Source organism: Amblyomma mixtum, chromosome 2 (genome assembly GCF_055824585.1).
Source record: "Amblyomma mixtum isolate Tamu chromosome 2, ASM5582458v1, whole genome shotgun sequence".
In the NCBI taxonomy this organism is placed as follows: Eukaryota; Metazoa; Arthropoda; class Arachnida; order Ixodida; family Ixodidae; genus Amblyomma; species Amblyomma mixtum.
The window spans coordinates 171,268,221-171,293,829 of NC_143013.1; the positions used below are offsets into that span (position 1 = coordinate 171,268,221).

The following is a 25,609-nucleotide window of genomic DNA, read 5'->3' on the forward strand; positions in this document are numbered from 1 at the left end:
GCAACAGTCCTAGCCCAGCCATGCTTGTTCTCTCAACTCCGCTTGCTTTCCTGGTCGTCGTGTGGCCCTTTGTAGCTGGCCAGCATCTGTTCGACCTAAATCCCGACCTTGGCCCTTTCCAGGACGACTCCGAGGTAAAGCTGTCTTTCTCATTGATAACTATATCGGGCGTGTAATTTAAATAACGGTGCTCTAATGCCTCCTAGAGAATGAAAAATTCGTCTGTGGATCAATTTGACATTAGTGCGACGAATGACTTTAGAACCGGGAAATAATTTATTTTATTTATTTAATCCTGTTCGCTGTGCACTACAGCTTGGTGCAAGCACGAGCGGCTTTGCGATTACACGAGAAAAACTGGTAAGATTTTAGCGTACTTAAACCGAGTAGACATGCGAAAGCATGTGTTTAGCCTCTTGAGCTCAGGGTTTTCCTTTGTTTGATGGTCGGTGCGTCTGGCGGCGATACTGTGCACAGGTTAAGCCCTGATCGAACTTAAGCCGTTCTGGTCAGTTCGCGCCGCAAACTGAAGTTGATTAAGGCAACGGTGCACAATGCACTGCGCGAGAGTGTGTTGCAGTTTAACATAAGGCCTGATCGGCTGCGGCCATAGCCTAGTGCTACCGTTGATCTGTTCGCACCGCCGGGGGTTCGAAACCCTGTCGCAGCAATATTTGTTTCATTCCTGCACCCTCAAAGTCAAGGACGCCTTGTGATTCTTGGTTGCGTCTGACTCATTGAGGTAGTGATTTCCCACTAAAATGAATAAACTAGGACATGAAAGCACAGGGCAACAGTTCTAAGAGCCACTGAAGAAAGAATTCAAGCCGCTCTAACAAAATGCTTTCATTCAATACATTTTGATTCAATACAATCTTCTAGACAATAGTATACTAAAACCCATTTTTAGCGTGCATAAATTAAGTATAACGAATGCTCATTTTCATATGGCGTTAAGTATCTGTGCGTGATTGATAGGTCTCTTTTATGGATACGTTTGAGGACGCTTCAGAAGAATGCAGCAGCCTTAGAATTCAAAAAGGCATTCTCTACACGATCTAGTTTTCTAAATAAGAACCAATTTCTCCGCCTTAGCAAAACGCGACACAATTCCGTACGATTCTTTCAATGCTGGCAAACTTCGGCTTCCTGCAGAAAAAAAAAATCGTCTGTGGGTCTCCATACCGCTTGTTCTACTGTGCAAAGTCTGTATTCAGGTAATGATTTGCAAGCAATAAATACGTCATGGGGAGCAATAGTCTCCTTGGCTTTGTTTCCAGTGACTTTACTGGCACAGTAGAACTGAGTGCTTGCACTAATATTTTCCGAATCAACGAAGGCGGTCTTTACGCTTTGGGATTCTAGGTGGCTGGTGTCTCAAGAGGGAAACTCTGCTTTCTCCTTTTCCTTTCTCGCGGCTATGACGGACATGGAGGGGAATCATAGTGTTACTCTGTGACGAACGCTCGCGGCACAGGCACAGGCTTCATTTTCGGTCGTAACGCGCATAATATACGTGCATGTGCACTTGCCAAACACCAATAGTTATGTGCCTAAACACTGTGAAGACGCTAGCCGACTCCACGAGGATGTAATGACGCGCTGGGACAAAAACCCGCCGGAACCCGATATATATGTTCTAGAACTGCTACCCAGCAGCACAGCATAGGCGATACTTCCCTGAAAGGGCTGCCTTTCCTAATATTAGAGGATTTGTCACTTAGCTGTCCCCTCGGACGCATTTCCTTTAAAACCCCCGAATAATGCCAAAGTAGAGCCATCTACACTCTCCTACTCCTGAGCCGCAGCTCACTCTCTCCGCTTTCGGCTATGGCTCGCCTTACTCTGCGCTGAACTAGCAGACACTCTCTGTTGCGATAGTGGTACGTATCGCCGCGATGCTTGCATCCACCACACGCGTGCATTGGCACCGCGGAGGAGGAGGTAGTAATAAAGGATACAAGAAGAAATAGTAAAAACACAGGCCATATTCTGGTAATGGGAGCGTCTAACGTCAATGGAAGGCGCACGGAAGGGGGCGACCATCATTGTTGCACTCTTGGCGTTGCTTTTTAGTTCCTTTAGGGGCTTTTGTGTTAAACGCATCGTAGCGGCAGAGTTAAAATTCAGAGACTGTAGTCAACGAACTCACTTTAACACGTTACTCGCACTTCGTACAAAACAAGGCATGTAATGGAAAACAAAATAGGTACGCATGAGATAAAAATTTCCACAAGAACGTTTTCTCGATTTCACACCGAGCAATTCCCTCTTGCAAATAATCGTCCTATAATCCATGTAATTTCGTATTTGAAAACAGCATGCAATCTAGAACTTGATCTTTTTTTTTTCAGTGCTTTCCTCTGGAGCAGACATGGCACTTGATATATCGCGACTTCGAAAATGACCCTTATTTGGGCGCAAATGCTCAGTGCGTGAAAGCAACTGAGACTGGTGACTATGTCGGCGACTCGGCCGTCGTTGTATTTGAGTATCCACCTGACGGGATCCTGTAAGTTCTCCTTCTATCTTATGACCAAATCTCGACCACTAACATCTTTAACTGCCATGAACAGGGGCGAAATATAATTCAGTAATCAGGCTTCAGGAGATTATCAGTAGCGTTGATTACCGATTCTACAAGGTATAATACTAAATCCACTATATGTCAGTGCGCCCCATCTAGAACCAAGCCCTGCTGAGCAGAGCTCCATGGATACTAAAGGAGCACGAAATTATCAAAAAGGCCTCGAAGCCTTTCTACGCTCTAGTACATTAGCCTTGACTTAGCTTGTTGGCAACTTGCCGCACTCAGAGTTTGCACGTTGTTGCAGAGATGCTTGGGAACGTCATAAGAACAACATTTTAGAGGGGTGCGCTTCCCATTATTGATGCTGCTACAAAAACCGAATCTTCAAGCGCGCGCTGTATATGCGACTTGCGCAGGGGTCGCTAGACAGGTACGCGGAACGGCAGGGCTGCAGGACAAGATTTTAGAGCGAATGCACTACTGGCCTCACAACGTCGTAAATACCGGTGTGTGGTGGATCCTCTCCAGTTAATTACATGATGCGTGAAATGGCAGGCAATAAAGAAGACTTTGAATGAGGGTGACCTTGGCGAACCTAGAGAAACAAAATAAACAAATTCAGGGGAGCACTTTGTTGACCTAAACTGAGGTGAGGCGAAGGCCTTTTCCGCGGTGTTGCTGCATGTGTAACTAATGTGTGGTTAAGATGTTAAGCTTCGCCTCTGAGTGGAATGCGACAGCGTCTTGCAACGCTGCCAGGGAATCCACACAACGCCATCGCCCATTCGGCTCTACGCCTTGCTCGGCGGTAAATTGGTTTTTGAGGAAAGGAAATGTATCTCTCTCGCATATCTCCGTGGACACCTGAACCTCGCCGTAACGGGAAGAGAGGAAGACGGGAGTGAACGAAGACGCCGTATTAGCTAGACGCACCTTTGTTCATTCCAAACCAACCATCTGGCATGGCGGAGTGGTTAGCGTGCTCGTCTCGCATTCCGGAGACCCTGGTTCGGTTCCCCAACTCGACCAATTTCCTACTCGGTTTTGTTTATTTATGTGGTCTTACTATAAAGGTTAATTAGGCTAATTGGTCTTTTTTATTGTTCTAATGCCATCTATCATGTCCTGTCACTCATCTGTCAAGTGACGGAACTGTCAAGAATGTTCGACACTGTCTGTGAAACGTCTAGAAACGTCTAACTATTAATGATAGTTAAAAATGACATGCACATCTCGTGATACTAGTTAATGTATGGTTAATGATAGTTAACGTGACCTTAACTAGTACACTGATTAATTAGTGTTAGTTAAATTACAGGCGATGTCACAGTCCCGCATGCCACTTCTTTACTACTAATTGCCAATTACTCATTTAGTCATTAAGTACAATGATATAATCATGAAATCCCTTTATATCGTGTTCCGATGTCTCGGCTGCACCCGATTAAGTATCGATTGGCTATTGACTGATAAAATCCGAAACGCGGACACATTTGCTAACACGTCTTGGTCACGACAGTATGAAGCATTAAAGGCTTTCGCCTTAATATTGCCGAGACAGGGTTTCGAAGCCCCGGCGGTGCGAACTGATCAGCTTCGCTGGCCAGTGCACGAGAGCGCTATGGTAACGCCGCAGCCAATCACGCCTCGTGTTAAACTGCAACTCACTTTCACGCTGTGCATTGCACATCATATTCTTGATCAGCTTCCATCTGTGCGCAAATCACAAAATGAATCGGAACGCGCTTTCAATCGCGCTTTTAGGTACGTGGCCTTTGGTAACCACCTGTAAAGACCTGATTTTGCACAATATTTCGAGGTTCGAAGTGCTAACGCGTTTGCAACTTTTTCCTATTCCCTTTAATCCAAGTGCCAGCAAAAATAATCCGAGTGGCAAGGAGCATAATCTACATATAACGGAATTGAATCCGAGTGCAAAACACCTAGCTAACGGCCACTGTTATAATGTTATCGGCAACTTGCTTAACACCAGCTCCGACCAATTTAACCCGAATGTCAGTGCAATGTGCTTTTAATCCGGCTAACAACCATTTTATTCAAACTGCGCGAAATGAGCAAAGCGGTCGACTTCTAAGCAAAGAGGGCGAATAATAGATATGACGGACAGTCGCCATCATTTTGGGACCATACGCCACCTAAGGAAAACGACTGCATGCAATGTTTCGGTTTCATCGCATTGAAGTCATGTGTCTCGACAAGTTTCAGCCTTTCTAAGAGGTAAAATTTCTGAATTGCAAAGCATCACAGAATCTTCGTACTGTGGTTTACTGGTGAGAATTTTTACCGGGAGAACGAAGAAGGGCACACAGATGCGCACGCATTCCTAAAAATCAGTGGACAGAGGGAAATCAGTGGATCAGTGTGCTGTGTGTAGAGTGATAAAGCGCTAAAACGAAGAAAAACTTCTGTGGTTCTCTAAGTCTTGTCGCATTGTTTAACTTCGCATCACACTACACACTTCGTCTCGATCCTACTATTGGTATCTAGGCATGATCCCATCTACAAGAATGCATTTTTACCGCTTACAAACTTCAATAAGACAACCGGCGGTTAATCAAGGACTGTACATCGCATCGGCATGAAAATTCAATGAATGCAACGACTCAGCACCAGCACCGCCTAACTAGGTAATTCCGACACGACAGTCATATTTATTTGCTGTATTTGCATCGAACCTGAAAGAAGTGGCCAGCGTTAATTATAGAAATATTGAAGAGGTCTTTCTCCTGCAGAGGAAATAGTCTGGCTGATGATGGTGCCCATGATGCATGCCTGGAAAGTTCTCAAACAGTCCGGTTTCGCATATTTTCCAGCGATTATTAATTGCGACAAGAAAGAGCTAACGAAAAAGCGAAGCAAAATATTGCATACCGTCGTGCCGCTTAGACGGCGTATGAACCTTAAAATAATCTCAAATTCGCTTTATTCCTCTTATTTGTTCTCTGTGCTTTGATGTCATCAGACAATGCTGATTTTCCGCACGTGAAATTAAATACTTGGCCCTCGGATTAAATTTTTTCGCACTCGCATTAATGAGTTTGTAGTCTGGATTAAATACGCTGACGCTTAGATTAACTGTCCTGGATTCGCATTAAATAGCATAATGTGAAGTTTGTATTGGTTGCGGCTAAGAACATATTTGTTTTCAGTTGAAATAAATATTCCGTGGGGTAACCTGCATAATCAAAAGATCTGATGAAGCATCGTCGTTATAGCGTGTTTCTTCAAGACAAGATTCGTTGGCATATATTGCGGACGCGCGAGATACTAAGCAACGTTTCACTAGTTGCTCGCTCGCGAGGCCTGCGGAGCTGAAGTAAATTTGCATTTTTATTTATTTATTGCGTGTTTAGAATATCGCATGTACTAACATTAATAGCAAAAAATGACGCCATTTACAAATAGCCATCAGCAGTCTAACTCGGACATACAAGCGCAGTATTCTGATAAGGAAATCTGAGACGTCTACCTGTAGAGCGGCAGGCAGATGCCCCTCGTTGTTCAATGTTATTTCGACAGCGCGGAAAATAACAACGCAAGCGGGCGAAAGAAAAAGCAAACAAAGGACACGACAGACAGAAGCTGGCGAAGTTGCTGAGTTGCGAATAATTAGTTTTCTTTGCTTTTTTTTAACCAAATAGTTAGCAGTTAATTTTCTGATAAAATACTCACGCTCAATACACTACCAAAGAGAGCTTTAACTTTTCTTAGATTTCTAATTGAGGCAAAGAGAAAGTAATGTGCCAGTGAAACTACAGAACATGTTCCATGTTTCTAAACAGTAAAACAACGCTTATTTTACGGCCACCATCGCTGCTGCTTGTTACCAGTTCATATTTGAAATGCTTCTCTTCACCAGAGCGGCGAGCAACGGCGGCTAATTTCGACGCCATTTCACACGAAAGAACCCAAACTTGCTGGCCTAAATACCGAGTTATTCTGCAATCAGCGCTCTTAATCGATATTTTGGAGCTTCGCGTGCTATATTCTGTTGAACTTCAGCACATTTGTGAGGCTGAAGACTCCGTCATATCAGTGTCAGTGCTTAAAAAATATTAAAGAAAAAGGAACCAGAAGCTTTCTCAAAGATGCAACACAACAAGATCATGGGCTACTACGTAAACTTTGCGGCGCTGGCCACAGCTAGTCTCACTCGAGCAAGTTAGGCTCTGACGTAAAATACACAGTCGAGAAATCATAGAAGGGGTGTTATCCGTTTCGCTCAGTTAGACAGCATACGCATGAAGCTGCAGCTGTAATCTGTATTCAAACAGGCAGAATGCAGAATTTTCATTGACTCCGCGGCCAGTGTTCCGAACATTTTCTTACCTTCGGCCTATCCTTCTCCCATCGCGCGAGTTTCTTTCATCTCGTCCTCGAGGCATTCAGCGTCAACGCCCTACTCAGGCTTGTCATTCTCCATTGAACTTCTGGTGCCAGCTAGGAGCACAACGTTCAGGACAAGCGGCGAACCGTGATGCGCCATGGCCTCACAACAGGCCTCGACTGCGCCTAGTTTAATTTCACTATTCATGAGAGTGGGTCAAAGTGGCATCATATCTTGTTGCTCAACAGGAATCCTTTTTTAACATGTAATATTGAATCATATCGGGAGGTATACCTCAACATTTTTGCAACATATAAAAATAGACCGCAGCAGTGGCCTAGTTGTCTGAGCATCCGCCTCGAATGCGGGAGGTGCGGCGTTCGATCCCCAGTGCCACCCTCTACCGACCGATGATTCAGCGGATACAAGCTTTCCCAGTTTCTTTAGGTGAAATGTTTGGGAAATGCGCCTTGTGCCATGGCGCTATTTCGCCACAGATGCCCTTGTGCTATAAAAATTCATCATCATCAACATTTTGAAAATAGGCTTTTTATAAGGAGAGGCCTTATTCGGCACATCATTATCAGTGATGTAGCGCATCAGCACACAGCTAAGACGTGCTAACAAGTAGACTGCTGAACTATTACTGAAGAGTTAACCTTCTAACTTTTACCGCTAGTCACATTATTTATTTAAGGGGTCACATCCCACGGTAGTACCCACAAAAAATTTTCAAAATTCGAAAACGCAGTTACACTTGGTGCTCTGGCCCAACAAATTCGTGTCTGTCGACGAGCTACATGCTCTGGAGGAGTTGCTTAGCCTGGAAACTTTTCACAAACGCCTGTATTTTGGCGGTACGCAGACTGTATTTTGTCGCGGAAGTCCTGGGTATAATTCCAAGCACCTTCCGAAGAATTTATCTTTTTCTCTGATGCCGTAGTAACGCCATCCGGCATTTTTGGGACCTGTGATGGTGATCAATGCCAAAGCCAGTTATGGGTGCCGATGAGTCATGTAGTGCTTTCGCATTAAAAAGTTAGCAATTTACTATTAGCTAACCATCCTACTAGTTAGCACGTCCTATATGTATTCATGGTGCCCTACACCACTCACATTGCTATGCCGAAAGAGCGCTCTTTTAACTCGAAAAGGCTGTAGTTAAAAATTGCAAAACCTCTTATGTGAAACGCACGGGATAAAAGTTCTTCAAAACACCGTCGTTCATAAACTGCCGGCGGGGTAAGTACAAAAGAGTAATTTCTGTTGTCTTCCCCGTAATCCTGTCGTTGATCTAGATCATTTCAATCAGTTTTTTTCTCCCCCGCGCACCTCGATATCTCAGTTCATTACAAGATCAAGCTCGCGCTTTGAAATTGTTTGCCGCGACTTTGGCACTCTTACCGAAATTTTCACGATTGTGTCTTTCCTGATTTCTTTTCTTTTTTAAAAATAGGTCACCTTGTAATCAGCGTTTACCAAGGAAATAATTCAGAAAGAACTTTGGCGCTGCTGCAGCTGTTTTCATGTTTATATAGTGCAACTCGTATAAAAGTGTGCCAATTTTTATTATTATAAACATACAATAACAAAGGCAACTGTGAAGGAAACACAAAAATATAATACAGGGAACACAGGCTAATGTTTAAAATTTCCCTGAAGAACAGCGCGAACTTAGAGGAAGGCTGAAGGAATACACATATACGGGCGCTTTCTTCCTGCAGTCCTCGACCGAGTTCGCGCGGTTCTTTAAGAAAATGTCATGCAAACTCGACCAAGCATCCGTTTTAAAGTCTTTGATAATTTCAATACTCTAGAAGACATTAGTAAATACTTTATTTCTCTCTGTGATGTCCTTCGCAGAAGACTCCTTAATTTCTGGTGCATCTCGACGATTTTATCCAGCTGCTACCGCGTACTTAGCTCTTACCCTTTTTTCCTTATTCTGCATTGGTTTCTAAATGAACTCTCTGGGAAGCCCGTTCACGATGTTAATTCCGCTTTGCTTGTTCAATTTATTTTTTCAGGAACACCACGTTCAAGTTGATGTCATCGCCTGGATACACGGCGAAGAATGTTCTCAACGTGCAGCCCATGGATAGTGAGCAGCGGTTCTTAATCTTTCACTTAATATACCATAAGCATTTAAGGAGCTATCAAAAATATTATCACAACTTAAGCCATCAAGATGTTTGCAACAAAAAAAGAATGACGCTCATTTACGTTTACATCTTTCAGACATCTACTATTTCAACCGGTCCAGCGCTACGAGTCTGAGAAGAGAGTGATGGACAGTAAAACTTCAGAGCGCTCCTATGCATACCTGCTAAACAAACTTGTAATCAGAAAAGCTATTTATCTCTGCAGCTACACGTTATCGTCCGCTTTGTATGACTCTAGCAGCAGAGCATGCGGCGATTTGTAGATTTGTGAGATCAGACACAGATCTGGAGGTTACTGCTTCTCACTGCTTTGCAGAGCCAGGCGTTTCCATAAATCTCACGATTTCTTACCGGGACTGCCATTCCTGCAAAGTGCTTCGTCACAGCTATATTGAAAATGGTGAGTACGCTCCTTCTTTTGGGGCGTTTTTTGCACGAACAACGTTTTTCTCACCAGCTTTTCCGAATTTCATCGGAGTGTCCTAGGTTCCACAATACGTAGAGATATGTTCCTCGTTCACTAGTTTAAAACCGCATGGTCTAACTTGGGCACTGGAGCGTTTCATCTCTGAACTTCACTTTTGATGCCCAACAGAACACAACTTTTTGAGCGGAAGCGGTACTGTTTCACCACATAGCTTGCATGCTAAAGACCTTTCCTCGTCCGCCCTAAACAGTTGGTTTCACTTAATCGTTGCAGTGGAAAGACTCACTTTAGCATTTAAAAAAAAAAGGTTGTTGCAGCAACCACTCTATAAGGATAATTCCCCGATGAAAACAGGGTTGGCATCGTATGTTTTAGAGAAACGAATCCGTCTTTCAGCCGCTGAAAGAAGTGAATATCGCACAGGCGTGGCTCGAAGGCATCAGTGACACGGGGATCGCAGTGTGAGCGTCTTCTAAAACCATTTTATACGCGCATTATGCGCTGCCATCAAGAAAATTTTGAAAATCCGTGTGTGTGTGTGTTTCTCCGACCTCTTATAGTTCACAAAAAAAAGTAGCTGTGTAAACTCTTTAGTGCGTGAAGATAAGTACTGCAGTTGAATTAAGTTATTGGCGTGCGCAAGCCATTTAATGAGACCTCCATCGAAACGCGGCCGCCGCGGTTCGGTTCGAACCCTGGTGCAATGACTTTTTTCCAAGGTTATTAGAGTATATTAGAGACTGTGACCAAGCTGGCATCGAAAGACAACTAGCTCTATTGCTCATCGTAAATATTTACCCCACAGAGATTATTTTGTTTCAACGCATTTTTGCACAGTTTCTAAGCACAATTGTGCGCTTACGCGGCCGTTCCATGGTTTTCAGACTTTAAGATAATCGTAAAGGGAGGAAAGGACACAAAGAGCTGTCAGTGCGAAACTCATTAGTGTGCGAAGATAACTACCGCCGTTAAATTAAGTTATCGGCCGTGAGCAAGCCCCTTAATGACATCAGGTGATTACCGTTTTTTGCTATGGGAAGCGAGCGGATGCGCTAAGTAGCGAAGAAAAACGAGCGTAGTGTTCTTTCAAACAGCAGTTTCAGCAGCGCGCAGCCTGGAAAAGACGAGGGCCGGCCCCGCGTTACAATTTACCATTTCTTATGGCGTGAGGTCTTCGTTCTCACTTCATACCACCGAGAGTTTACGTTCCTTAATTTCCCGCCGTACCCCAATAACCATTAATATAGAGTTTCTCCACGAGTAGGCGTACGGCGGGACATTAAGCAACGTAAGCGCATGAAGTCCGGCTTGTTGGTTTTCCACTGAAGTGTGACTTCGAGCAAAAACGGGGCACAAGAACGAACAGCGCTTGTATTGTCAGCTGTTCCTTCATTTGTCCCGTTTTTGCGCCAAATTCACTTCACTAAGGAATGCATTCCACAACGCGGAAAACTGAGCAGCACACAGGACACGGTCCTTGCTCCACAGTATAGCCGGCATCGTCTTTACTTCGAAACGCGTCTTAAATACACGTTCACACCAATAGAGAAGCCTGTAGGTGGGTACGGACAAGCCTCCACCTGCACATTTTTATGTCCTCTGTCATTTGAACGCAGGCAGCTTGAGGCCCAAACGAGAGCTTACAGATGCGTGTATAATTACCATGACTGCTATTTTCTAGAGAAACGTGAACAGTGCGAAATTATAATGTTGGCCAGCGCACAGGCGTGGTGAAATGAGTTCTTAGTCCGGTTTTTTTTTTCAGAAAAGTTACTGCAGCTAATTGTCCACAGCATTCACCCTGAAGCACCAATGTGCGAACAATCAGGCTTTCTTATTGTCTCTTAAAATGTCATCTAGTTATTAACAACTTAATTAAAAATAATGAAGCTTGTGGAGGCACAATCTTCCGGTAGAGCCACGCTACTCTGGGTTAGTAATGTGTCTGTACTAGACTATATCTGCACCGTCCACTTATTTAAACTTGCGCTCTACCCACCGAATTCCGCAAAAATACGGTGTCAAAATCTGCTTGAAAAAGTCAAACGAAAAAAAGAAGGGCTAAAGCGGGGGGAGGGGGGGGGGTGAGCTGTCATCGCTATGGTGCTCATGATAGCAGTTGGTTATGCCCAAGGTGACAAATCTCAAGCAGGACTGTTCCAACAGAGCTCTCACCTAGTGTAATATAAAGCCATGGCGGCTCAAGCAGTCAGGACATTTCGGAAAGTCGGCGCACAAGGCTGCTGAAGTGCTCCCATGAAGAAAGCGGCCACAAATGCAGACAGGGCTAGGACCGGCTCTAAACGAAGGCACACACAAAAATTTAATTGACACCAATGCGCTGAGCTCACGTCCGTACAGGCGCACCAAATGTAAAACGGCCACACTGACCAAAACTGCATGCCAGAGGCTCTATTAGCAGATGCCCAGCAGAGAACGACGGTGCTTCGGCACATCCGGCTGGCCCATCTCGATGACCTGACGCTCGCCTTATCGTCGGGTGGAGCGAAACCACGCCGCTACCATCACTGCTCGCCAGAAGCGCTTTCTGTGCTTCGTCACGAATTGCACCATTTTCAACCAGCGTGACCGTCGTGTTCGCGCTTCACGTGGCGCTAAGTTTGCTGCGCTATGGATCATAAACGCTTCTGTATCGGTTTCGCAAGTGCGATCAAAATTTTACTTGCATGCCTACATGGAACGCATGAAAAAACTAATAACATGCATATATTAGCAATTCATATTGAATGAATTTCTGGAGTGAAAGTACACCAAGAACTTTGATGTGTTCGTGTAGACCGAATTTCTATAGTGAAATGACATCAAAAGTATCTGAGGAATATATATTGGATGAGTTTCTGTGGTGAAAATACATCAATATTTTTGACGAGTTCGTATGGACTAAATTTCTGATGTAAAACCGCATCAAACGTTTCGTGTGGTTTATATAGAGGCCTCTCTACAAAATCGGAGTTTCTGTCGACATCCTGGCGAGTCCATAAAAACCCCATCAGAACTCAACAGAGATTCCATGTCCATTTTTGTAAGGGTTGCTTCAGCACAAATTGGCTTTATTTCACTCATCGAAAATTTTCATCGAAAAGAAGGTTGTCTCTGCTTGAGGCGTCCTCGATCGGTTATATTTTGAGCATCTATTTATATCACAAAGACAACGCAGCCAATACATGCATGCTGTTCTTTTTTTTTTTTCATCCGTTCCCTGGAGCCAAGCAAAATTTTGACCGCATTCGTCGAACAAACTCGCCGCTAAGTGAAGCGCGAACCGCTGAGACTGAAAATGGTGGCATTCCTGACGAAGCATAAAGAGCACGCCGCCGAAGACCAGCGTTTGTGCACGATGCGGGCAAGCAATAAACCCTTGCAAGAAGCGCTGACAGCGCTGCTGGCGAGCAGGGATGGTAGCGGCGCGGCTTCGCTGGTGCCGGCGATAAGGCGAGCATCAGAACATCGAGATAGGTCAGTCGGATTTGCCGGCTCCCCTTGGTTGTCTGCTGCACATCTGCTGATAGAGCGCGCTGGCATGCAGTTTTTATGCGAAGCATATTAATGTAGGTTTCGGGCCTTCGCGCGACGCCCGGCGGTGGCCACCATTGGCCTTCAAGTGACCTTCAAGTAGGTCACGTGACATGACGTCACGTGATGACGTCACACCGGCTGCAGATGGGGCCTCACATCGCGCCGTCGGTCGCCTCCCGGCGGTGGCCACCATTGACCTTGAAGTGAGATCACATGATGTGACGTCACGTGATGACGTCACACCGGCTGCAGATGGGGCCTCATATCGCGCCGTCGGACGTCGCCCTACGGAGGCCTCCACGCTTCGGTTCGCGCCGTCGCGCGCGACGCGTCGGCGGCGCCACCATCGCTGGTAGCGCCGCCAAGGTGGATGTAGAATGGTGGCGAAGGCTGGGCCCAAAAACGGTTTAGCGCGACTGCAGCACAGCCACTTTGGGCGGCCGAAACACTTATATAATGAAATTCAAAAGCACAGATAAAAATGCTACAAAACAACAAAAAGAAATGAATATTTTATTGGCACGTTTATAAAATAGGTAAACTATTTCTGCAAAACATTACGCTGAATTTTGTAATTTTTTGCAACGCTCTTGTTGCGCCCTCGGTTGATGAGTGTGCGGTGCATTTGCAGCGCGACTTTGCAGGCCTTGTTACGGTACCCGGCCGCAACTTACGAAGCGATTTCTTATCTCCAGCTGCCTGCTATGGCGCGCCTTGGAAAGCGTGCAAATTAAGCTCGCCGGTCTCAAAATGGCCCCTTTAAGAAGCTTTTGTCGTCCTTTCTCGTCGCTTCTCTGTCGCCGTTTGGCAAGATCTGCACCCCGCTGCACCACTGCAGCGTTTCTTCGGTGTACGGCCAGTGCGAAACCTTTTCCCGAGGCTTCGCGCTCATCGTTTCAAGCGCTTAGCTCTGCATTTCAAGATGAGGTTGCGGCATGTGAAGAAGCCTTGCTCCGTGGCACATTGTGACAGCGTGGGTTGTACCGTGGGTGTCTTACCAAGACTACACCGCTTCCCTCTGGACTTTCGCAGGTGAGCTCTTGCCGTTGTCGTCTGCTCTAGATATGCTTTTGTTGGGCTTTCCGCGCCTATTGTAGCTGTAGCTGTTTCATACGCACTTGGCTTCATGTTATCGGGATATTTTAGTAAATTGCAGGGCACGCACTTGCAGTCATAAGATGTGCAAAAGATACAAATCATTTGTCTTATTTATAGCTAGTTTCGTGCAGCCAACTCTCACCAACGTGAAATTGATACCGGGCTCTCATGAGCAACCACGTGCCCTCTACTTGCCGCATGGTCAATTTAAAACCAACTGCGCTGCCTAACAGTTCTGAGCATGACATTAATGGGTTTTGCAGCACCGTGAAGCCAATTTGAGGATCCCCTCGCAACTGACAGTATCGAAACTCAACCATGTGTATGTGCGCCGCATTGACTGTGCCTTAACTGAATTCGGCCAGCAATAGTTATTGCCGTTCTACGTATACACGACCGTCAATGTAGTTTTAAACTCATTTCGCTGCATCACTCTAGTCAATCTTTGAGCATAGAAAAGCAGCTAGCCGCGTAGTATCAGGCGAGCGTAACCGCACTCTGAGGCGCGGAGGCTTGGCGCGAGCATTTTCTGGCATAGTTATAACGTACTGCATTTAAGTGAAAGGAATCTTGGCTTATTGACGTTTGGAGTATATGGTATTCATTTGGGCGCAGTTGTATAACGTGGACGCTGCATCATGTCCAGGTGCAAAACGTGGGTGCAGTTCTGCCGCAACCTCAGCCTGGAGAAGACGCCGTGCCAGATGCGAGACCTGAGGGTTTCTTCCAAGCACTTCGACCTGTTTCTGTATCTGCGGCCAGGACGGCTGCGTCTCGATGCTGTGCCTACTCGAGGAAGGAGTGGCTGTATTGAATGTCCTTGCACTTCTCTTTAAACTGCACTTCATGTATATTTTAGTTTGATTAGAATTGCTTCAAATTTCTTCGGTTAGCGACAAGAAGGAGGTCTCGAGGTTGTGCGCAGGCCCTATGTATGGTGTAATGCTCTAGTGTTGAGCAGATTTGTTGATGCTAAAACTTGTTTTTAATATTGTCATGCAGGTGTATACATAGCTGCTATATTCTTTCAGTTGAAGAAATGAAATGTGAAGAGTAATCCCTGTGTGCTGCATGATCAATGTGTTGATGCGCCTACTTATGTCATGTCATGTCATGTTTGCCTCAATGGAAGCTGTCGTAGCATTGTTTTCTATACTTTTCAATTTCCTACCTGGCAACGTTCGTGGAACTTCAGGGCTTTTTCCTATCCGCACTGTGACCATTGAGATAAATAGCCAGCTTAAAAAAACTGCTGCTTGAGCTGCCTGTGACGCGCATTTTTTGTTGGTGTGCTTTATCACTGTATTTCTTTAGTTGCTGTAATAAAACCATGAATATGAAAGCCATTGCTGTCCACTGTATTGCAAACTGTGCACTTGAGCCTGTGCTTTGTGCATCATACCTTGATATACTCAAAAGTACTAGCACCAGTATTTTCACCAAGGTTTCCACTACGAATCATGCATGCTTAGCCAGCGTCTGAAAGTGTTGCAGCCTTTCTATGCTACCTTCTTTGCCAGTCACTTTCATTGGGTTCCCAATTGCACAGTAACAAGGCCATAACTAGCAGGAACTCGAGCACATTTGACTGGCAAAGGTTGGTGCGCACTGAAAGGCAACCTTGAAGTGATACCGGCTCGAAAATGCGGGTTCTATAAATAGGCCACTTTATAATTCGCGCCACAAGATACGTATGCGTGACGTCATTCAACGTCACTCATACGTAGGTTGCCCCCCAAAATAGCGGCGCTGGGGTGCTCCCATGAGCCGCCATTGTTTGGACCAATGGGCGTCTATGGAGCCTTCGCTACCATGGTATATCTACCTTGGCGCCGCCTCATCGCCAGGGATGAGGCGGCGCGTGCCCGCCGTCGCGTCAGTCTCTGTGCCCGCAACCGCGCCAGCGTCTTTGCGCCGGGTGTGTATGCGGTCAAGATGCCTCCAAACGCTAAGGACATGCTTCGCATTCACTGGGCTTAACCTTGATAAGCCTCCAATTTTCCCAGTTCGGCCACCGCTCGCGTGCTCCGTTTCACTTTTGGTGCACCTGTACAGTGACCGATAATTTCATGTGACGTCAAAGGCACTGGTGCTTCCCGAATACTGCGATTTTGAAATTTTATCCACACCAAATTATTTATTGACTTTGTGTACCTGCAAGAAATATTTAACGCAAAATGCATATTATAGTTGAACTACGACATTTGTTGCTAACCTCTTCAGGACTGCTTATGAAAGTGCAAAAAATTGTTCCTGACATTATTTAGACTTCTTACATAAAACTTAATCCAAGCCCTTCCCAATGAATTTTGATAACTCAAGAAAAACTAACTAAATAGTAACATGGAGCAATACAAAAGCCTCTATTTAAGGAAGCGTTCACAGATTGATTGAAGCTCAAGTGGCGCTAGCACCTGGCTTCCATAGACGTCGCACAGTTCCAATTCAACCGTCCGCACACGTTTCCCGGCTGAATGTAGTTGCGGTCTCTCCGCAGTTGTGAGAACCGATTTTTAGAACTAAAAATGGAACAGCAGAGAGTACAGCATGCCCGAACGAAGTAATATTATATGATCAATTTTTTCTTATTCTATATTTCTTCATCACAGAAAAACAGCAATTTAAAGGTCACAGCTTTCCAACACAGCTGCTGCACAATTACAGCGAACGTCAGTGATGCATTGACCTGCACAAAAGAAAGCTCGATTGGTTTGCAAGTGGTGTTGCCTCCGACAGTTCCGGTTATTCAACTCCTGCCTTCAAATGCCGGAGGACACCCGGAAAGAGACACAGTTGACAAATCGGCGTTCCGCCAAAGACGCGCACGACAGTACCATAACGACGAGCTCAGCGGTTACTTGTGCTTTACTTCAGCACCGCAACAGCATTGTTATGCACCGGGTGTTTGAGGGAAGGTGATCACTAATTTTACAAAATAGCGTATTTGAGGTAAAAGGAATCCTTTTGCGGCATGGTAATACCAGTGTTGGCGGACGTGAAAAACAAGGCGAATCATCTTAACTAGTCATGTCGTTAACAAAATTATACTAGTAAAGTTTATACTATTACCGATAGGCACCTGATTGCAATAACACATTTGTTTTCAGTCGTTAGTAATAGCCATGTAGCTTTACGAGTTTCGAAAATGCGATTACCCTAGGCTCTGTGGCTCGATAAAGTCGGGTTATTTCGACTGCTTACGTACACTGGAGGGGTTGTTTTGCCTGCATGCTTTCTGAAATCACATGTATTTTGCCACGGTCTAGACAGATTTTGTCCAGCCACAGCGGTGAGGGTATATGCGTTTTCGAAACTCAAAAAACTTACACGGCTATTACAAACGGCCGGCTACAAATCTCTAATTTCAATCAGGTGCCTATCGCTTATAGTTGAAACGTTAACTAGTACAATTTAGTTAATCACGTTGCAAGTTAACTTGATTAGCCTATTTCTGACGTCCGCCAACACTGGCACTGCTATGCCACAAAAGACTTCTTTTTACATCACAAGCCCTGTTTTTAAAAATGAGGGATCACGTTCCCTGAAACTCCTGGTGTATCAAATCAAATCAAATCAAAGTTTATTTCCCATCTAGCACTACAGATGGAGGAATCGTAGAAAAAAGCTGCCCTTGGGCAGCTTGACGAGTCTACAATCGTAATTATTGACAGTCCTAATAATTATTGATGTCAGCACAAGCTCCACCGGCGCTACAAAGAAACCGTGTGTAAATTCAGCAGCCAACACGTAGCGGATCTCAGGATATATTCCCTAGTCGATCAAATTTGAAATATTAGCTATGTAGTGTTGTGACTTTGGGCATCCCACCGCTGCCACCAATGTTGTGCCATAGAGGTGGTCCCGTTGCGCTCGCCACCCGTTTCGTGACTGAGCATTGCCAGCTCTCTTAGCGGTAGCGAAGACTCCGAGTCAGGCGTCGGTGAGACTAAGAAAACGCTTTATACACTATGTACAGGACATAATATAGTTCAACATCGGCACGGGGGCCGAGAGCTACACAACGCGACTGTTCTCGCACAGCGACGACCAGCGAGACACCAACGCGTCACACCATCCGACTCCACTCGTGAGCAGCACTCGACCACGGTGGGTCGGTCACTCGGTCACTCCGTCAGTTGTAGCTGCTATCCAAGCGGCAGCGGTGGCGCTTATATAGCCTCAGGAACGGTGGCCCCTCAGAACTGGCCAATCCAAAGGCAGCACTCGACGGCAGTCCGAAAGGACCAATCAGCGATCGCGCGGGCCAACCGCTTCAAATTTTGCCGCGCGCGGTGGCGTCCGGGAGAGAAGGAATCTGGCGCCTCGCTGTCTGGCACCCAGCGACGTGTCCAGGCACGTTGCTCGCCGATGCTTCTCCTTAGACACCGCTGACTTACGGCGCAGCATCGTGGCTTGTCAAGGGAGCGTTAGGGCGCGTTGCCTTGCGGCGCAGCACCAGGGCCTGTCAAAGGGACGTTCGCAGCAGAAAGTTTGCGACCTGCAGAATTGGAATCCGGGCGGGTTTCCCGGCATAACAGCACCCCCGCCATCAGATAAGGCGCCGGGAAGACGAGCTGCTTCCACGTGGCTCGGATGCCTGGCGCGCATATTCGTCAGGCTCTTCCAAGTTCACGTCCAGGTAACTTCACGAGCACCAGGTCCCACTCGCAGGCCCGGAGCTCTGTTCTCCTCGTTGTCTCCAAGGCACCTCGACCAGCTTCGCTGAGGTCGTTCCGATTCCCTTTGCTTCTCGCCACTGGTCATGGTTGGTCGTTCTGCAGACTACAAAACCGACCGGCAAAAGGCAACACCCAACACAAGCAAGTGCCCTCTGTCTCCCATCAAACACCAGACGAAGGCATAATCCAAATTAACCTAACTAAATTGATGTCCCCATTTATTCCCGCTGCAACAAGAGGCATGTGTACGATCTGGTACACAAGGTTCAAACAACCATTTTGCAAAGTATCAACACATCAAAATAGCAGGAGCACTTAATAATCAACAATAATAATGAAAATAAGATTGGTCCCCTTGAAATCATTTGGACCGAAAACACACTACTGAGGAAGCAAATGAGGTCATTCATTTTTGCCCCTTTCTTCCTTCGAACATGATAGTTTGCTGCAAAGCGAGAGAAGGTAAGTAACGAGGAGGTCACTGATAAAAGCGAGGCCTAGAATGCACGACTTAGAGCATCGGCGTTCGCGTTCAACCTTCCCTTCTTATAGCGGACAACCAGATTGTGCTGCTGGAGGGTCATGCTCCACCTCAGCAAACGGCCGCTTTTAGACGACATGTTACTTAACCAGGTTAGAGGGAAATGGTCCGTTTCCACAACAAACTCTGAACCGGAGACATAACAAGTCAGCTTCTGAACTGCCCGCACAAGGCAGGCGCACTTTTTTCAGAGGTGCTGTATGCCTCTTACCTACAACTTAGTTTGCAACTCAAATACAAAATTGGTCGTTCATGACCACTAGCATCTTCTTGGCATAGCACCGCTCCCATTCCGCGATCGCTCGCGTAACATTCAAAGATGAAACCTTTCGGAAAGTCTGGTGCCGTTAGAACCGGCTTATGGCTCAAGGCTTGTTTCAACATTTGGAACGCATTCTCTTTCTTCGAGTCTCACGTCACCTTAGCGAGCTCCGATTGCAATGCTAACCCTCCGAAACCATGAATCACTCTGCCCATCAGGCTAGAGAAACAATAGGGCCAGTTTCTAAGTCCGAAGCTCAAATTTTGGTTTGCCTCCATCTTTCCTTTTTCAGCTGAGTGAATGACCAAAAAAACAAACACTAAATACAAGAAAGATTATTCTTTGGAATCGACAAACTTCAGCCGCGCCCTGCGCGGTCGCGGCCGGACGGCCGCTCGACCAGCCTGCCCTTCACAGAACCTGTGGGATTGATTAGTCACGCCTCTCCGCGACATGCATCCAAAGCCTAGGCAGCGCTTGGAAGGCCGAAAGCGAGAGGGGCGCTTCCTCATTTCTCGATCCCAGTCATGTCGTTTCCCTTTCTGACTAGCGCGTGCACTGTGGCGCTCTTTTGTGTGGCGACCGCGCACCCTTCTCTGGAGTCCATCACGCCCGTCCCGAATCCTAGGAATTCTTCTGCGGTTCTTCCACAGCGGCGTAGTACCCTTTAGACCAGGCTGCGCCTGGTGAGTCGGCTTTCCTTTTACGCGACGCCTACGAACTCTTGGGCTCCAAGGTGACAATTTCGGGCTCTTACGCACATTGCCGGCCCTCGATCGTACAAGCTTCTTCCGCACTTTTCCCTTTTTAGCGCAACCATTCAAATTGGTTTTTCTTCTACGCCGCCGCTTTTTGGGAACTGCCCTAGCGGATCTGTTGTGCGATTCTCCGGTTATTTCGGTGCCCTCATCCTTCAAGCTACCAGCCTTCGTCTGACCAGCAAAATCTGGTCTTAAAGAATTCATGCACTCGTCCCGAGCAAGACTTTGCTCGCGCAGCCACAAAACCTGCGCTTTTCTAGCAGTGCCAGGCGACGGTTCACCTGACGAACCGTTCGGTGCTATTTCCTTTGAGCACAATAGCTCGTTTTCCGGCAGTCTATCACAAGACGCTGGAGTTTGACATTCACTGAGCTGATATTTGTCTCGATGCAGCGCTGAGCGGCATTCCTCGCCTACGATCGAACTCTCAGTTGGCGCTATCGGTGCGCCACTACCCGTCGCGAACTCAGAGCGACCTGTCTCAATTTCCGCAGAGAACAGCTGCTCGCTCTCCTGTGGCCTACATCTTGGCGCTACGCCTTCATCTTTCAGGATCGCAGCGGTAATCTCTGTAGCATAGCACTTTACAGCTAACGCTGCGCTCTGGCTTGGCACTTCAGCGTCACCGTCATGTGACTCACAGCCACGCCCTGGGCCGCAGATTAGAGCCTCAATGTGATTACCCTTGCACACGTGCTCAACTTTCTCGAGGTATCTATCCACATCCTCGCCGACGACCATGGGCGGCAATTGGTCGCTTATTCTTGGACCGTTAGAGGGAACTGTCGTAGAAGCAAGAATAGGCGCTGGCGAGGTTTCGAGGAGCTCCAGCTCCATCATTCTTAACTCGTGATCTCTAAGCGCCTGGCGCTCCCGCCTCTCCTCCTCGCGACGTTCCTTCTCCCTCTTTTCCTCCCGCTCACGCCGTTCAATGACATCAGCCCAGGCCTCTTCGGCTTCCTCAGCCGTCACGTCCTCGGTTCTCATGACCGCAAGGATCGCATTCTTTCTTTTTGCTGGGCCCAAATCAATGCCCAACTCCTCACAAATTTGGAGAAGTTCTTTAACCTTGTAACTCTCCATCGTTCACACTGCCTCTTGCTGTTTGCCCTTTTCGAAACTACTTGCCGTACACTACTATATCGCTATTAGTTACACACGCGCAAGCATTTCTCACACTGCCTTGTTTACCCCTTCAGCATCCCTTGGTTTTCAAAACTCTTCCTAGGCTTGAAACACACAAGGTTAACACAATGCTACACCAATTCTTTCTCTAAGCTACTATAACCTGTGTTAGAGAAAGTCTGGCGTCTGAGGAAAACTTCAGGCACTCACCGCGCCGAGGTAGCTGATGTCGGTCGATCCCATAGCTGCCATCCAATGTTGTGACTTTGGGCATCCCACCGCTGCCACCAATGTTGTGCCATAGAGGTGGTCCCGTTGCGCTCGCCACCCGTTTCGTGACTGAGCGTTGCCAGCTTCTTAGCGGTAGCGAAGACTCCGAGTCAGGCGTCGGTGAGACTAAGAAAACGCTTTATACACTATGTACAGGACATAATATAGTTCAACATCGGCACGGGGGCCGAGAGCTACACAACGCGACTGTTCTCGCACAGCGACGACCAGCGAGACACCAACGCGTCACACCATCCGACTCCACTCGTGAGCAGCACTCGACCACGGTGGGTCGGTCACTCGGTCACTCCGTCAGTTGTAGCTGCTATCCAAGCGGCAGCGGTGGCGCTTATATAGCCTCAGGAACGGTGGCCCCTCAGAACTGGCCAATCCAAAGGCAGCACTCGACGGCAGTCCGAAAGGACCAATCAGCGATCGCGCGGGCCAACCGCTTCAAATTTTGCCGCGCGCGGTGGCGTCCGGGAGAGAAGGAATCTGGCGCCTCGCTGTCTGGCACCCAGCGACGTGTCCAGGCACGTTGCTCGCCGATGCTTCTCCTTAGACACCGCTGACTTACGGCGCAGCATCGTGGCTTGTCAAGGGAGCGTTAGGGCGCGTTGCCTTGCGGCGCAGCACCAGGGCCTGTCAAAGGGACGTTCGCAGCAGAGAGTTTGCGACCTGCAGAATTGGAATCCGGGCGGGTTTCCCGGCATAACAGTAGCAAGTTAGCACTCATCCTTGTCCTTCCTTCGCTGTATTTTGTTTCATGCTGTGTTGTCTAGCATTGATATTAATCAATTCGCCCAAGTTTCTGCTCCCATCTTCCACAACCAGCAAAGTTATACCGTCATTAACCTTTCACAGTTTTTAAGAGCAAAATGAGATTCTGAACTGAGGACGGAGACAGTGCGCAGTCACAAATAAATGGGGAAAAAAAAGAGACGCATTTTCGCTCAGCACGACACATTGTGCCTGCCTCTCCACGCATCTATCGCTTATGAAGAATGCGCTCTTCAAGTCAATCTTGAACAAGAAGCTGCACAGTGTACTGTAGAAGGCACATGCCACATGTATAATGCGGACGACATTCCTGCCCCCCCCCCCCCCCAACCCCCAAACAGAACGCGAAATATGCGGTGGACCATGATGCGGCGCTCATTTCTGCTTTCAGGTTACGCATCAGCACCGCCCTCTCTCCCCCTCAGCAGTTTCTTTTCGCTGCCGCGACAATCCAGTGTATAGTAGCCCTCCGTGCAATCTGAGTAGCAAGGCGCCATGGACGCTGCACTTGTTGTCGCGCTTCAAGAGCACGTTTGCGTGAGCCATCAGCTGCGAAGCAGTTTAATCTAACATCTTCCTTGTAAAAGAGGAAAAATGAACTATTATTATTATTATTATTATCATCTCCAACAATGTGCCAACGCCAAAATGTATGGCAGCCTTATTGCGGGGGAGGTAGCGCTGAGGTTGCGCATGACGCACTTTCCCGTTTTTTATACTTCTATCATGCATTCACTTCTCACGGTCAACATTTGCAAAGGAACGGTCCGCTATGGAATCCGCCAAATGCGGTCTTCAGCCCGCATAAGGAATATTTTTAGTTGCCAGCTGCAGGGCGCAGATTTTCCTTACATTTTTTGTTTCCTAATTTTATGCAGAGTCTACAGATTACCGAATACCTTACACCATAGGTGGCACTCTAAATTTGTGTTAAATTGAGCATGACACAGTGAGATGAAAAAAAAAAGATAGGTGTTGTGTAATGCAAACAGGAACATAGCTGAGTGGGTAAGGGAACAAACAGGGGTCAATGATACCCAACAGTCGAAATAAAGTGAAATTAATAGGCTTAGGCAGTCCATGTAATGCGAAGGCACGATGACAAATGATCCTTAAGGGAACGGAATAAATTGAGAGAAGGCAAGCGTAGAAGTAAGCGGCTCAAAGTCGGGTGGCCGGAAGAAATTGAGAAGTATCCAGGAGTAAGTTGTCCGCGGGTGGCATGGACAGGGTTAAATGGAGAGATGTGCGAGACGCCTTTGCCCTGCACTGAGCGTAGTCACGCTGACGATGATCATGACACAAGACGATGGCCACGAGAGCTACGTCTTGCACTGGGCAGCGAAAAATCTTTCCTCTGTGTTTTACTCCAGTACTCATGGTTACAACTTTCTCATTGTACAGGGATCGGATGCAGCCTGTGGGTGACAGGCGATCAACTTGGCCAGGAGCACCCTTGCTGCTCATATATTTTCGAACTCCTGTGCGGATTCAAGAAGACCTATCAGATCTACGACAAGAGCTGCTCATAAGCCAACATTAAATGCCGGGAGCCCTGAAACATAACGCAGTAAGATGAAGCTCCTAAACGAAAGGAGCTCGAGAGGAAAACATAGTGCTTATCACGTATGAAAAATAAAGCGTTTCTCACTATTTGATTTATGAAACATCATTTTGATTTCCGCTGCTAGGTTCCACAGGCTACACGTATATAACAGTTATCAATACTTTGCCTTCATCAGCATAGCATAATATAAGATAGCGGAGCAAGAAAATCATTACCACGCAACCACCACCCGCTTCACCCATATTCCAGACAGGGGCACTGGGTAGCGCTTGAGTTAAATTTTGAAGTTACATCTTTTACCTCCATGCCTCTTTTAAAATACTGAAAAAATCAACAAAGCGAAGAGCAAGAGACGTGCATGCAAAACAAAATTCAGCTGGCAGAAAAGAATAAGTGTACTGGCAGTGCCCGTATGGTAAAGCAACGTAGTCTTTAGTAGCCTGTTTGACAACTTACAATGAGAGGCAGCGTTGAAAATTTCAACTTCATGAGAAAAAATTATTTAAAATTTACTTCCTACGTAGCCTGCATATATTCCTGCATTTCGTTGAGACTCCTGCTGTCACAATGACATTCGAAAGCTCCAGGTTCTCCCCACTGTGTTTAGCATCTACTCTGGGCTGTGCCAGAGCGATTGTGTCATCTCATATTATAACTGGCGCCAACGGAAAATTTTTTAAATATATGTATCAATCTGTACTCTTATAAGTCGGTATTAATCTACAAATACGCATAAAAAAGTATTAAAATCTTCTCGTGTGTTATTTTTGTTAGGCAGATTTGAACTATGCGAAGAATGCGTTTTCCAAGAGCCGTAGGTTTCCTTCGCTTGGCATCTGTTGAGGTACCATACTTGCGGCCAAGGGTTGAAGTGCAGGAAAGCTAATGTGAGGTAAAATGGTGAAGCTGATCTCTCCGCCAGTGTTCCTCTCAACAACAATAACCATAAAGACCTGACAGCTTCTATTCCTATGTTTTATTTGTAATAAGACGGCTACACATTTTTGGCTATAATGCGGTGAACGATTCCAGCGACTTTAATATTGCCTACAAATGAAGGTCGAACTTCAATGGGCAACCAGTGCAATACCTGAAAATTAAGGGCATGCAATCAGCTGATTTTTAATAAGCAGCCCCTGAAACAGCTTCTCCCTAATAAAAAATTTATTGCTTTCTTTCGAGAGTGCAATCAATCCTTTCAGCACCTGTTAATGGCTAAGCTCATCAAAATTGAAGCACTGCAGATAAACACGATGAACAAGACATATAACCAGCATAGACTGACAGACTCACCTATGAAAGTACTAGAATACGTTAGAGTTATCAACCTTCAAATGAGACCGAAGCATCCGATCTTTATGTGGGGTGCCAGCCTGCGCGCTGTCAATAAATCATCCTATATCGAAAGGCTCATGTGGAGATAAGTCTTCCAAGGTCGTCCGCGGGGCCTCAGTGGTTATGTGGCTTGGCCGCTGACTCGAACGACATAGCTTCGGTCAGGGCCGAGGCGGACATACTTTTG

At 46.5% G+C, this 25,609-nt stretch overlaps 1 protein-coding gene across 1 annotated transcript; it reads left to right on the top strand.

Annotated features, from left to right (window-relative positions):
- Nucleotides 1–24,086, top strand: LOC149361601 (uncharacterized). Its single transcript, XM_089572725.1, has 5 exons — nt 1–134; nt 2,355–2,512; nt 8,906–8,979; nt 9,357–9,440; nt 23,925–24,086. The coding sequence occupies exons 1-5, from the start codon at nt 21–23 to the stop codon at nt 24,050–24,052; spliced, it is 558 nt and encodes a 185-aa protein (XP_089428851.1). The 5' UTR covers nt 1–20; the 3' UTR covers nt 24,053–24,086.
- The last annotated feature ends 1,523 nt before the right edge of the window (nt 24,087–25,609 follow it).

Bases quoted from the DNA above. Each gene is read 5' to 3' on its own strand.
- LOC149361601 (XM_089572725.1), top strand. From the start codon at position 21: ATGCTTGTTCTCTCAACTCCGCTTGCTTTCCTGGTCGTCGTGTGGCCC. The intron at 2,513-8,905 runs GTAAGTTCTCCT...TTATTTTTTCAG, and splicing joins TATCCACCTGACGGGATCCT to GAACACCACGTTCAAGTTGA. The intron at 8,980-9,356 runs GTGAGCAGCGGT...ACTGCTTTGCAG, and splicing joins CAACGTGCAGCCCATGGATA to AGCCAGGCGTTTCCATAAAT.